Here is a 15,037-nt window from a genome sequence, read left to right as displayed (position 1 = left end):
CCGGTCCGCCTAACCGTACATATGTCCCATCTTCAGTCAGGTCCCGTCTCATCCAGTGGATGCACGCCGCCAAATTCACCGCTCATCCAGGAGTGAGTAGGACTTTAGCTCTCATCTCCAGGCGCTTCTGGTGGCCCAAACTCCACAGAGACGTTAAGGAGTATGTGTTGGCTTGCCCCACCTGTGCCCGCAACAAAGCCTCACACCAACCTCCTTCTGGCCTGCTTCAACCACTTCCTGTTCCCTCGCGTCCATGGTCTCATATAGCTATAGATTTTGTCACCGGCCTCCCTGTCTCCCGAGGTATGTCCACTATTTTAACCATTGTTGATCGTTTCTCGAAGTCCTGCCATCTGGTTCCCCTCAGGAAACTTCCCACGGCCTTCCAGACAGCCCAGCTGTTAATAAAACATGTTTTCCGACTTCATTGCATTCCCCAGGAGATTCTATCGGACAGAGGTCCACAATTCATCTCGCAGGTATGGAAGGCTTTCTGTTCTGCTCTCGGCTGCAAACCATCTCTCACTTCAGGTTACCATTCTCAATCAAACGGCCAGACAGAACGCATGAACCAGCAACTGGAATCCACCCTCCGCTGTCTCACTTCCAACAACCCCGTGGATTGGAGTCAATACCTCCCGTGGATAGAATATGCCCACAACTCTCTCCGTTCTGCATCCACTGGACAGTCCCCGTTCCAGGTCAGTCTCGGATACCAACCACCTCTTTTCCCTGCAGATGAGAGAGAGATATCGGTGCTGTCCGTTAACCATCACATCCGTCGCTGCCAGAGGATTTGGAGGGAGACAATCGCCACACTCAACCAGTCAACCGAGTCAGTCAAGCGTTTCGCTGACGCTAAGAGACGCCCCGCCCCTGAGTATTCTGTGGGCCAAGAAGTTTGGCTCTCCACTCGAGACATCCCCCTCAAGGGGATGTCTCGAAAACTCTCCCCGAGATTCATTGGGCCTTTCAAAGTTTCTCGCATCATCAACCCCTCCGCTGTTCGTTTGCAACTTCCCCAGTCCCTCCGTATCCATCCCACTTTCCATGTTTCCCAGATCAAACCTGTTTCCTCGAGCCCCCTGTGCCCACCGTCCGACTCCCCACCACCCGCCCTGGAGGTCGATGGCCATCCGGCCTTCACGGTGCGCCGCATCGTGGACTCCCGTCGACGAGGTCGCGGATGGCAGTACCTCGTCGACTGGGAGGGCTACGGACCTGAAGATCGTCAGTGGGTCCCAGGCTCGTACATCCTCGACCCTGCACTCATAGAGGAGTACGAGCGTTCCTGTCCTTCCACTTCCTCCGGACCGCCAAGGGGCGGTCGTTGAGGGGGGGGTACTGTTGGGAGCTGGAGAAAATCCCATCTTTCTCCAGCAGAGTCCGCCGTGGATCCTCTGAGGGAGCCTCCTGCACAGGTGCAGCTCATCAAGACCATCAGAGGATCCACTACTTAAGCTGCCTTCAGACCTTGCCTCAACGCCGCAGTGTTGTTCCAGTTGGTCAGCGCTAAAGCCTTGCTCCTTGTGAATCTCCATGACTTTGAATCCAGATTGGATTCTAACTTATCTCTCTGTGTTCCCAGGAAACCCGAGTCTCCTCTGTGAAAGCTCTAGGAGAGCTAACCTGCCGAGCCGACCCTCTGAGCCAAACCCTGAAGACTTTCTGAGAACCCCCAAGCAGCTCAGGACTAGAGCTGGAAAAACCAAACCAAGGTCTGTACGAGCTAGACGTGAGACGCTGAAGCAGCTATGGACTCTGCTGATAAACTCTTCTCCAGAACCAACAGAAACTCCCCCAAGGAGAATAACTCAAGAACCCTCAAGGTACTATCTGAGCTCACTTGAAAACCAAACCCTGCCAGCAGTTCATAACAGCTCTGTCTCTCACGCAGACTCCAGTGAAACCAGGACCCAGGCCCGAACCAGATTCCAGTACATTCTGTGTTTGTGCTTTAATAAACTGTTAAACTGTTATCCTCGTGTCCGCCTTGTGGTGTTCTGCATAACTGGGTCTCCATTTGAGAACCCATCATGACAAGGATTAGGGCCACTGAAGAAATAAAAAAAAAGTTAACAGATTTTTTAAATATTGTTTCAGTTTTATATGGGAAAAAAGTCAGAATTCTGACTTTTTTCTCAGAGTTCTAACTTTTTTCTCAGAATTCTGAATTTAATCTCAGAATTTCGGATCCTAATGTAGACTGGCACCATGAAGGAAGAGATGTGGGAGCACTCAGCTGTGAGTTGTTTGAAGGGCCAGTAACACATTGGTGGAAAATGACGGGTTTAGGCGACTTTTTACTTGCCCGAGGGGTCCCCGGTGATGCTACTTCATTAATGGAAGAGCAAAAGGTGATTAAAACAAGAGAGCTATGGCTACGGCTTGTGGCTAACATATTTGTTAGCTGTCAGAATTCAGTCAGAATTCTGAGATTAAAGTCAGACTTTTGAGAAAAAAGTCAGAATTCTGAGATTAAAGTCAGAATTGGGAGAAAAAAGTCAGAAGTCTGCAATTAAAGTAAGAATTCTGACTTTTTCTCATATTATACTGAAATAAAATTAAAAAATCAGGTAATTATTTGTTTTTTCAGTGGTTCCAATCCTCTTCCGTAACTAGAAACGGTTGCAATCAGCAACAATTATTTAAGATTGCGAGAGGACCTCACTATTGAAATTCGCAAGAGCTATAGTTAAACTGACAGTGTCCATGTGCATGGCAGTTGGATCTTGTAATACATCGGGTAAAAGTAAAACAAAAATGTGTTGTTTCTCCTTTCCGATTCATGCTCCACCACAGGTTCGTTGTTGGATTACCAACTTAAAGAGGGAGGATTTGCAATTGAACTTCTGACCAGAGAAAAACCGTAATATGTAGCCAACAGTTAAAAGAAGAATGTTTTTAAGATGACTTGGATGATAGTGTGTTGTGACAAAAACCAGATACAGAATTTGGACTTGCTCAACAGCCAATACTGCACCGTGAAGTCACAAACCAGTAAATGCTAGTAGTGTTCTTTGACAAAAATGGGTGCCTCCAGTAAAGCACATGCAAATAAAAAATTACTCTTAATTAAAAACACTTCATCATTTATTGAACAATATGTAATAATTCAATATTTAAAGTACTTTCAGAAGCTTGATTCCTGAATATGACTGGACTTCTCCTTTAAAATTCAAATTTTGAATAGATTAGGTTTAAAGGAATCTTATAGATTACCATTTTCCTCCTTTTCGTGCCATATGAGACAGAATTTAATGATACATTGTATATCATTTAACATTAAAAATATAGCACACAGTTCTTGTTGAAAAGCCTGTATTAACCTCTCTACATTTACAAAACAAAGTAGTCTTTACATTGATATGTAGGTTAATTTAGAAAATAAATTAACCTAAAAAGGGATTGCATTTGAGTCAACGAGTCGATGCAATCAACTGGTTTTCCTTAGATAGAAAACTTTGAATCAAACTGACTGTATGATCTGGTTGAACTGTAAAGTGCCTTGAGATGACTTGTGTTGTGATTTGGCGCTATATAAATAAACTGAATTGAATTGAATTAATTTAATATGTGCCCTACTTGTGTTTTACTTAATCCTCACTTTGACAAGGATAAATATAAAATGACATCACAAAATATTGTAAGGCATAATTTTATTTAAAGAAAATTTCACATGGTCAACAAAAACAGATCTATGTAGTTTTTGTTCTATTTATAATAAAAAATAATATATATATAATAATTAATCTTTAATCTGCTCTCATTCATTGTCTTTATGGTATTTCATTTTATGTTTCCTCTTTTCTGTCACAAGAGGTCTCCCTTTGCATGTAGCCCAAGTTTGATCTGAGTATGCAGTGACTTATGAGTACAGTGAAAAACTGTTGACAAAAAGTAATGAGCTGCTGGTACAGGAAGTATGAAAACTCCTTGGTCCTCTTTGTATTATGGTTTGGGATGTTTCTTGCAGTTTTTTTTGCAGTCAAAATTCTGAACTTTTCCATGTAAACAATAGAAGGTGAATGTACTGTTTTTACTTGTCAGGGATAAAATCTTTTTGACTGAGCATTGCATTTTATTTTGCTGTTTGAGGACACAACACAGACAATTAAAATTGAGTGGTTTTGCTGAATTTTTGTAATCATTGTTCCAAGAATAAAAAATGCAACATTTACTTTTACTTGGTTGTTGATTCTGTCACATGATGCAATAGGTCATGCCTTTACTATAAAAGGAGAGACAGAAGACTTGTAGAGTTATTTTGAAAGTAATGTGCTTACCCAACCACATCCTGCTTTCATGGGGCGATGCAATTGGCATCGTTTACACAGTGAGCAGTACTCACTGCTTTTTAAATGGGCCGCAGCTCATGAGAGATAAGATGCTTCCCTGTTTGGGGTACTGCTCACTGAGTGCTGGTGTCAAGATATGACTAATCTCAATGTATAAGATTCATTTAAACACGTGTTTTTTTTAGACCATTTTAATACTTCCTGTTAGATCTGCTGATAGTTTGGTGCATTGAACCAGTTGCACAATAAAGTGTTCTACTAAAAGTGCTGTACATTTGGTAGTTCCACCTTGGCTCAAAGATCTTACTTCCACTTGCATTTTATAGAAGTGGCTAAATATGTCACTCTCTTCCCTGACTGTGCAGTCTCATTTTGACTATCTGCATCAAACGGATGTCTAAAGTTCTCAGAATTTCGAAAAGCAATAAGGCCAGTAAATAAAAAAAAAAAAAAAGACTAAGCATGTTTATGTACAGCATAAAAATGGAAATTAAACACAGCACAGATTTGTTATAATGCAACACGCCACACAGGGGCAAGAGGCATTTACAGTATATCAGTCAACTTGTTTGATCATCTTTTCATCAATTTTTAAAAGTTCCATACAATTTAAAGATGTAAAGTGCAGGGGAGTTTGTCTGTTTTTGGTTACTGGCTGCAGTTTTCTCATGGAGGTGGGGCTTAGCTGTGCACTGCACCATACCTGCTCCTAATCACTAATCATATAATTTGTTAAAGAATTAGCTAACTACACAGGCAGACCTTAGTGTATTTAGGTTTTTGATAGAAACTCCTCCCACTTAGCTTATGAAGTTTAACCTCTAAGCCCAGTTGGATACTTCCTTATGTAGAAGCAGTTATACTAAGAAGGCCATGTTCCTGGATGGGGAAATGCCAGCCATCTAAAGAAAATCAATGTGCACCTCATTGATTTTACCTTGTAAGACACATCATAGTATGATAATCAGGTTGTCTTCTCAGACAAAGAGTATTGTGAATTTAAATCCCAGTAGAGATAGTAATTAATGTTTTCGTGTAAAATATTATCTTGTGGGATCTGTAATCATGTTAGCCTTTTAACAAGCAGTTTAATTTCGCATAAGCTCAATTTTCAAGTATATATTTTCAAATCTGCACATAATTAAAAGGAAACTAAAAAGAAAAAAATCTCTAACACTTAAATTATTTTAATTTAGCATCTACAATATTACAGTGCCTTGTGAAATGTAGTTAAACCCTTTAGCATTTTGTCGTGCTACAAGAAATTGCTTTAATGTGTCAAAATTTGAATTTGTATGATAGCCTTAATGTAGTGGATCTTGTTTAACTGGAAGTAAAAAGTAAAAAGGTCTGTGCATTTATATTCAATGTGGGTTTATGTTTCTTATGCCTCTAAATAAAATCCATTCACTCATAGAATAACTATAGCACAGAAATGTTAAAGAAAATATTTGTTTAGTGCTCCACAATTTAATTTAATTGTAATTTGGCCTTTATTGAAGGGTGTTTAAAATAAAATACAGCTATGTTTGAAAGAAATGATTGGAACTCCTATTTACAACTGGACACAGATCATGTAGTGAGCAGTTCAAATTTGGAAGATGCTCTGGTAAAATGAGAACACATCGAACTCTTTTGCATCCACAAATGACATTAGCCTGAACTCAATATCTCCACCGAAAAACATAATGGTGACAGTATTATGAGGTGAGAATTATTTTCTTCATCGGATACAGGGAAGCAAGTCAGAGAAAGTGAAGTTAGAAAGTTAAAAACTAAATAAAGGACTTGATACTCTAATCAAAGTTCACCTTTAACAGGAAATGGACCCTAAGGGGCTTTCAGACAGGACACAGTAGCACACTGCTGTGATCTGAAATCAATTATTTTCTTTGCCATTTGCAATGCAAGGGCAGAAGAGTGCTGCTTAAAAGCAAAACAAAGTGCAGGTGCAGCGAAATAGAAATCCTGCGCACGCCACGGTCAAAGTTAACAGAAATGGGGGATGTAGAACCATCAAGTGTCATGTCATGTCATGTATTTGTTCTGTCCAGCCACTGAACCAGGTGAGTCTAATCTGCACAAATCAATTCACTGTGCAGATTGGACTCACCTGGTTCAGTGGCTGGACAGAACAAATACACAACATGGAGATGACTTGATGGCCCCACATCCCCTATCTCTGAAAGCTAAAATATGTTGAACTTTGACAGTGCAGATGGTCAGTATATGGAAAGTAGCATGCGCAGCACATACCACATCCTCTCTGAAAGTCCCTTAAATATAACAACCAGAACTACATTTTTAGAAGAAAATGTATTAGAATGAGTCAAAGTTCAACCTTATACTTCAACTGTCAGAGTCATGCTGTCACCTGTGCCTACCTCTAGCAATCTATGGGCAAAAGACAGGGTGCAACCAGAACCATCCGTGGCACAATAACACTTTTGGAAGGTGGCTCATACCTGCTGTGGTCTAATGGTGAGGAGACAGAAAGTATTTTGTTGGGTGTAATTAAACAGATGTCCCCTGAGAATATCAGCGCATGCCTAACAGGAAAAGACATGCTTTTACCTTGCACAGGTGTTTTTAATGTTTGCACTGTTATTACAGACCCATGGTGTCTTAGCAGATGAAAGTTTGAATTCCCAGTTAGGATAAGAATGTGCTCTACAGCTGGGTAACACAAAGGGAACTTTGTCATATACTTTTAGGTATTTATGGTAGTAGGGGGTGTGGCTTTTGTATAACAGGGGTGCAACCAGTTGAAAAAGCCTCCAAAGGGAAGAGGGACACAGCCAATAAATAGCAGAAGTTGGAAGTTGCAGTTCAGAAATTAAAACCTTACTCTTCATGGTGTACTTGACCTACTTTAAGCCTTACACTTAGAAATACACATTTTCCAGGATTATCCATACTAAAGCACATGGCATTAAATGTTAACTAATTAGAAAGCTAGATCCTTCTAATTAGTTAACATCAATCATCCTTCTAATGTTAACTAATTAGAAGGATGTATTGGTCAGCACAAGCAGAAGGAATTTATTAAGACTAGAAAGCTAGTATGTACAATTTTAGATAGCTGCAATATAGCATTTCTGAAGACAGCATGCATTAAACCCCGCACTTAGAAAATACTCCCTACACCAAGTGGAGACTTGTGCTTTATGATCAGGACTTTAGAAGCACTGTTAGCTAATCAAATTCTTATATTTGCTTTCATCATTTATTTCATCATCTGCATCATTCGGCAACTTTACATGTTGTTGTCAGGTGATTTACCAGCATTCAGTTGTTTTGTACCAATATATATACCGGTATAAAAAAAGACAACAGATTTAGTTCGTTTTCTAAGATTAATTAATAATTAATTAAAAATAATTTTGCTTTACAATGCAACCTCAGATGAAAAATTTCGAAATAGATGCTGACTGTTTTTTTTAGTGACTGAATGAGGGTTTTGTTCCCTTCTAACTTAAAACAGCAGAGAACTAACGGCGTAAACAAATTTTTATCAAATGAAAAAATATTGCATAAAGACATGCTTTGGGATGTGGTGATTTTTATCTTCCCACCTTTTCAATTTAAGAAGTAGAATTTAAATAATGAATATTGCTCTTAAACCAACTTTTGTTTTAAAACATTTGCCAATTTCAGGGCCCAGCTGAGCACATAATTAAACTGAGGCGCTTTGCATGAACAGTGTGACTCTGCAGCTCTTTAACCACATCCTGTTACTTACCCATGAAGTGTCTGAGCTTCCACAAATTCACAATCGAGTTGCTTTAACATGCAGCGACACTGCTGATGCTCACTGTGGTATGTGACAAGAGTTGAAGCAAGAAATATTTTTACTGATTTTAACGGTGTAAAATCCTGTTGTCAGTTTAGATGTTTGTGAATTCTTTACCATACTACTACTTTGTCCAGAAAGGCACATTTTTGTATTAAAAAGTTTAAGACTTTAGCGAGCAAGCTTCCTATCAAACATATAGACACATTTAAAAAAACAAACAAAAAAAAAACAAGAAAATAAAATCAATCTGTTTCTTTATTATGTATATGCCACATGATGTTAAGAGACAAATGGTTTACTGTGAAAGCCTCTTTTTCTCTCATGCTTGCTTGTTCTTTAATTATCCTCCGCCTTTCAACCAAGCAAAGATGCAAACCAATAATATCCCACTTCCCACTCCCTCCTCTCACTTCCTGTTTCAACTCGATTGCACTCCCCAGTATGATCGTTATTTTCATGCAAGCTTAAAACCCTCAATGTGTCCTGTTTCCTGCATGCTAATGTTCACTTCTAGTTGAGTATCTTGCACATATAAGGATGTCAGCATTTAAAAAAACGTTAGATGCTGTCACAGATCTACGCACCAGATTTGAAAATGTTTCTCCTCTTTTATTTATTTTTTTCTAATATGCAGGTATATATATATATTGACCGAATAGGATTAGAATCTTCCATCTGACATATTTAAATGAAACATTTTCTATCTGAACAGGCCTTTAATGCAATTATTTGTGTCCTTTGTGAGCTATTGACAACTGGAGGTGTGGCATGACCAAAACCCTGAACCCTTAACTGCTCCCCAGGCGCCCCACAATGGCAGCCTGCTGCTCCCAAAAGGGGATGTGTCAAATGCAGAGAGAGAATTTTCCCATTGTGGAACAATAAAATGATTTACATAAAGTCAGACCTAAATATATTTGCTTCTGAATAACTGATTTTGTGTTTGATCAGTTCATTTAGGTTGTAATTAAATACAATGCACCTGCTTAAATGTAATTAGAGAACCCGAAAATGTCCCTTATCTTTCTTTCACCATTCAGGCATGGTTTATGATTGTTATACTAGAAGTATATTCCTTAACTTTTAGAGTCATTTAAACTATTACTTGCAATAGCTATTACAGCTGTTTATAGGTTTGAAGTAAGCATACAAAGTATAAGAAAACTTTCAATTACAAAACTTCATCTTGGCTCACAGCTTTCAGTATGATCCGCTCTTGCCACTGCACTTCCTAATATTTTTGTAAATGCTCATGAGCTAAACTTTTTCAAACATTTGGGGGTCCAGCATGGTTTTTCTCTACACTCCCTACTTCTTTGAATAGAGTTATTGTTGGTGAATCCCTGCACAGTTCTCTGTTCGTTCAAGCTAAATCCATCAGAGTATTTTTTGGAAGCTTCTTCAGGAGTGGACTGAGGCGGTTTCAACAACCACTATGCACTGATAAATATTTCAAAATTGCTACAACCTCTGGGAAAAGAAGAAAAGGAAATGTGCCAATTCCAGAAGTCATTATGCAACATTAATAATCATGGATTATGCTAATCAAGTTTGGGACAACAGCCTTCTAAAAAAGGACAAAACAAGTTGCAAACATAGCGAGTGGCTAAAGTTCTTCATTAGACCAAAACAATTTTCTTGGTGCCTGTGAGGAACCTCACAACTTCTCCATGATAGAGGAACTGTCATTGGAACCACTCTGGGTTCAATTTCCTTCCCTACTTCCTTCACTGAACTTTATATAGTGAAAGCTGATGAACATCCGTTTTAGAAAAAGAGTCCTTACCATTTTGATAAATGTGGATATTTTTTCATGTTCCTGTACAGTTAAAACCTGATGTTAAAAACACTGTCCAAAAAATACACATGACCTTATGTTCCTCTCTGTATGACATAAATTAGATTAAAATCTTTTTTAAATATTCCCAAAACTGACTGTATTCTGCACCAGTGTCCCTTCCTTCTCCTATGGTGCCAACATCCCACTGAGAAAAGACATTCTTTGCTCAAAGCACACAGAAAAAAAAGGAAAAAACAGTTTGCAAATGTAATCGGAAGTAAAGACCTTTATCTTTTAGACTAAAATTAGAGTGTCTGGGCATGATGGCCATCCTTAAATTTGGAGACAAAATGGGAACCATTTGACTTTGAAGTATGGGGGTGGCTGCACTATGATGAGGTGCTTAAGGGGAATATTGACTACACTAAACACATGGCTTAAATTGTCTAATGTTTGGGTGTACATGTGTAATTCAAATGGATAATAAAACATACTTACATGAAGTGGTTTACAACAACAGACAATATTTAACAGCAGCTGTCATAAAGGCCTGACCTTAGGCTGATAAAAAAATGTGTGGACAGATTTGAAAAAGGGAATGAGCAAGAAGTGGTGTGGCTCAGTTACACCACTTCTTTTCAGAGTAATTTAATAAATGCTTATGAAGGAAAACTCAAGACATTTGACCCAAGACCGTTAGTTGAAAAGCTATTAAACAAAACAACAGAGAAGAAAATGTAAAAATGTAAACCTTAAAAAAAAGGAAGAAAACATTTATCTCACTAATTATACAGACATATAGAGGTATGCAGATGTGCACAAATATCTACATGTGGTTCTGAAATAATGATGTACAGTTCTGAATTGGTCTTATACCATCAAGTTGTAAAACAACATTAGTGATTTACTTTAGTTTTGTATATCAGTGATATCAATCTTGTATATAAAAAGAGTTTTGCTCTGCGATTATACCTGCATTTGTGATAGTATTTTGCTCGAATTAGTCATGTGTATCTTTTATTTATTTATATTTTTTACAGTGTCCTGTCTGGCAATAAGAATAATTGTCTTGAAGTCAAAAAGAGCCCAACAGATTTTACTTTCACAAGTGGAGCAGTACCGCTATCGCCTTAGTGTTCCGCTTGTTTTATGCATATAAAGTGCTTTATTATAATTATGCAGGGAGTTTTACAGATTATATGGATGCTGCAATGTATGTAGAACAGGAAAGGAAAAACAGAGAAAAAAAAGGATAAAAGATGAAAGAAAAAAAGAGATAAAAGGGAGATAACGATAAAACATTTCCAGTCTGCTTCATCACCTGCAAAGAGATTCAAAAAGAACAGGACAACAAATGCATGTATTATAAGAGATACAATAAAGTAACACCTAGATACTATCGCTGAAATATAAGTAGTATTATTTAATCTAACATGTGTTCTGTGTTACCTGAAGATAAGATATGGGCTTTCTGTGTGGAAGTGAATCTCTATGTACCTGGAACCAAGCATCTGTAATTGTTTGGGAAAGTGCCTATGTATTTTTAACTATAGGCCCATTACCTTACGCGAAAGTTTAGACACAGTCTTGATTAAGTCTATATACCACTTCAATGCTCTTACTTATAAGCCATAATAGAGGAAGAACCAGATCAAGCTGCTCTGCCTTTGCATTTTGTTGCTTACAAGGTTTCAAGTAGACTTATACTTCCAGATTTGTAATAACTGTTGTTTTTTAATATTTCAGACCAGAGAAACAGTATAAAGGACACTGTGAGGGTGCTATGTCATCATTCTTTGTGCTACTGGTTTATTCACCTAGCTATAGCTTTTATGTTGTCCTTTCATGCAATGATGGATTTTTTTTTTCTTCTATTACCACAAATAGGCATAAAAAATGCCAAGTATTAAAAATAAACAAACCCAAGGGAGTACTTTCTTTTGTGGCCTGGCCTTTAACAGCTCAAGTAAAAAAAAAAAAAATTCTTTATTTGATCATTTGCGTATTGCTGTGGCTGCACATAGAGGTAAAGGTTTACTCTACTGTATGACATACTCTGAGTTAGTTTGGAAAAAGTTGGACCAAGATTAGCTATGTTCCCTTTGGTGTATTTTTATTTGAACTAGTATTTCTTCCTTTAGGTCTGGTAGGCATATGTATAATTACAACTCAAATCTAAGTAAAAATGTCCCACTTCAAATAAAATATGAGATATTTAATTTGATCTAGAGGTTTCTCAAGAGATATAGTTTATTGAAAATCAAAATGGTGGAATTTGAACTTTTTTCTTCATGTAACCTTCAAAATATTGGATTTAAACTAACTGTAAAAATGGAGTCAGAGAGAATACATTACAGTTTTGTTTAAATGATAAGAATATGAACCTAATTATTTCAATTGGAATCTAAACAATTAGTTATGGTACACATTTGATATACGGTGAGTCTTAGATCCAATTTACATACAGTCCAATCAGTCAATGTCAAAGTTACATAATCTGTTGATCCCCAGACGGATCTGATAAACGGTTAATCTGCATGATTACTTAAACATCACTGACATGATCCCAAAACAAACTGATTACGGTAATACAATGTCCTCAAGTGATTCAGCCCCCCCGTAATTGACATTTATGCACTTTTTTTTGCATGCCACGTATCACTTTACTTGGATTTTCACTTTATTTGGATTTAGTTTTTACATATGCATAGATATACGTACAGCTATATATACAGAAGAGCTATATGTGTATATATTTTATCTCTTTTTATTCTTGTTTTTTTTCTTTATTATATTGTATAGTTGGATGTGTGTATATATTATAAAAAACTATAACTGGAGCACGTAACAAAAGTAATTTCCCTCTTGGATTATTACAGTATTTCTGATTCTGAATATGGATACAGCTAAAATATCTAGGTAAAAATTAGAAATCAACACGAATTGTGATTTAGGTAAAATAAATTTGAGGTCAGAACAATAGTCTGTCATTGTGTGACAGGAAGTCTGTCTGCTACCATAGAAACAGAAATAAAAAACTGTCTTTCCTGTAAGTTTGATCGCTCAAAGTCAGAAAATCGCCATAGCCTCAAAGATGAGTCATGGAGAACTGCTGCCCAAAGCTGTGACATCACTTCCCCCCCACATTTAAAAATCAGCCGTCAGCCTGCGTTTAGCCCTATCAGCATAGCCTTTTACAAGCTACACAAAAAGATATGTCTAAACAGGGTGTCAGACACAACTACATCTTTAGTATGAAATTGAAGCTTAAAAATAGGCTGTGTGTATCAGAGTATTTTTTGTGTAGCGTCTCAAACAAGTTAGGAGCATCTAAAATATCAATTTTTAGCCGTATCACAGCTCTTTCACTGGTTATTTGTAGCAACTTTTTACCATGCATTTTAAGCCCCATTTGGGTTGTGCATCCTATTGAATTTATCACATGCAATGTATGCATCCATATGCAATTACAGGAGCAGTTTTTAAATCAACTTAAATTCCTACACAGAAGCTGTGGAGTGTGTTAAAATAGTGGCAGATGGAGTCTAGGTTGCATTTACAATGCATCACAAAAAAGCACTAGTGTAGGTCTAAATTGATTACTGAATACGGACCTAAAAATAAGATGGCTTTGCATCGTTTACACCGAGGTCTTTTTTTTTTTTTTAAACGTGGCATAGAAATGTCCCTGACCCACACGAGCCCATTGGCGCCATTAAAACTCAGTGAATGGCAGTACATTTGTCTTAATGAAGCAGATAGTTTAAAGAAAAAAAAAAAAAAAACTGGGGCCTATTCATGATGCAATCCCTCTCAAAAATAAACCTGCAGTCTTCAAAAACCTGGATCGGATATGTCAAAACATTGAGATTTGGTCAAGTCCTAGAATGTTTACCAGTTTTGGTCCAAACTAGTGTTTAGTTCTGGGCAACTTGGAGAATTTTTTTTTAAACCAGTGACCTTATGCACCATTTCCTATTAAGGCTTGTTAACATTTTCTTTAGACATTTTGTGGCTCATTTCCCACCCCAGCTTCAATTATCTTTTATTCTCCCTTTTCTGGGAAACTAGATCCACTGGCAGGACAGCTTGCAAACATTTGCAATGTGTTAAATATTGTTGGCATCAGCCTGTTTACTTCAAAAGTAAATTTACATGCCTTGGGGGGTGGGAGACCCACACCAGCTGCAGCATTAAGTGCCCTTTCAAAACCAAAGTTAGATGTAGCTCAAGATTCAGACAAAGTCCAAATAACGAGGTTTCCATTAAAACAGACTATACACCATGGTTTTTGTCTCAAGTTTGTTTTAATTTGACATTCTGAAAATTGTGCATTCCAGGTTTACAAGAAATATCTTGCTTAGTGAGCATTCAAAACTGGCCAGGAGGAGGCCACAAGCAAGTCCATCATTCCACAGCAGGGATTAAAGAAATCCCACGCCAAGGGAAGCCATATCCAGAAGAATTTGATGCCATTGCTGTGGGATGTGCAGTACATAGACCGGTCTTCATGATGACTCTGCCTTCTCCTGTTCAATTGCTGGAGCAAAAATGGAATCAGGAGTTAGCCACATAAAACAAATGCCTGCAATAAAGTTAAGAGTAAAACTTACTTTCTTTGGTTGGCAGGGGGTTCTTCTCTTGGGTTTCAGTCTTCTTCAGCTTGGTTTTGTCAAAGGTTGTGACCTCAGTAACATCAGGTTTGTCAGACATGATTGTAGGGGACCTATCAGAAAACAAACTTGTAACTTTCTAGAGGCTTGCTAGAAATTAAGTCAAACCCAATATTTAAGGGAAACAGTCATCTTTAAACTTTGTTTAAAAATAAAGCAGGTGGTTAGCATTGATAAACATCAAAAGACCATTTATTTCAGCATATAATTTCTGAAACTAACCTTTATTCAAATACTAAAAGCTAAATGTTGAGAATATTATCTGTTCATCTGGAAACTACAACCATAACCTGTAGGTTTATGCATTGCTCAATATGCAAAAGGAGAACTTACCAAGCTTGCAAGCACAGAGACCACACAGGAAGACTGTCTCAAAGAAGCAGGAGCAGAGTGATAATGCACGTCGCCATCAGCCTATAAATACTGCCCAGTATGTTAATAAGCGTCTGACGTCACGCTTCTTCTAAGTTTATCAACCAGCTATATTTCA

At 37.8% G+C, this 15,037-nt stretch overlaps 1 protein-coding gene across 1 annotated transcript; it reads right to left on the bottom strand.

Annotated features, from left to right (window-relative positions):
• Positions 1-14,162: 14,162 nt before the first annotated feature.
• Positions 14,163-14,988, bottom strand: tmsb4x (thymosin beta 4 X-linked). The gene is made up of 3 exons (XM_038293429.1): positions 14,881-14,988; positions 14,488-14,600; positions 14,163-14,414 (listed from the first exon to the last, which is right to left on the bottom strand). The coding sequence occupies exons 2-3, from the start codon at positions 14,585-14,587 to the stop codon at positions 14,383-14,385; spliced, it is 132 nt and encodes a 43-aa protein (XP_038149357.1). The 5' UTR covers positions 14,588-14,600; positions 14,881-14,988; the 3' UTR covers positions 14,163-14,382.
• Positions 14,989-15,037: the final 49 nt, after the last annotated feature.

This window comes from Cyprinodon tularosa, unplaced genomic scaffold (assembly GCF_016077235.1).
Source record: "Cyprinodon tularosa strain WSP-4 unplaced genomic scaffold, ASM1607723v1 ctg326, whole genome shotgun sequence".
NCBI lineage: Eukaryota > Metazoa > Chordata > Actinopteri > Cyprinodontiformes > Cyprinodontidae > Cyprinodon > Cyprinodon tularosa.
This window is presented reverse-complemented; position numbering and strand designations above follow the sequence as displayed.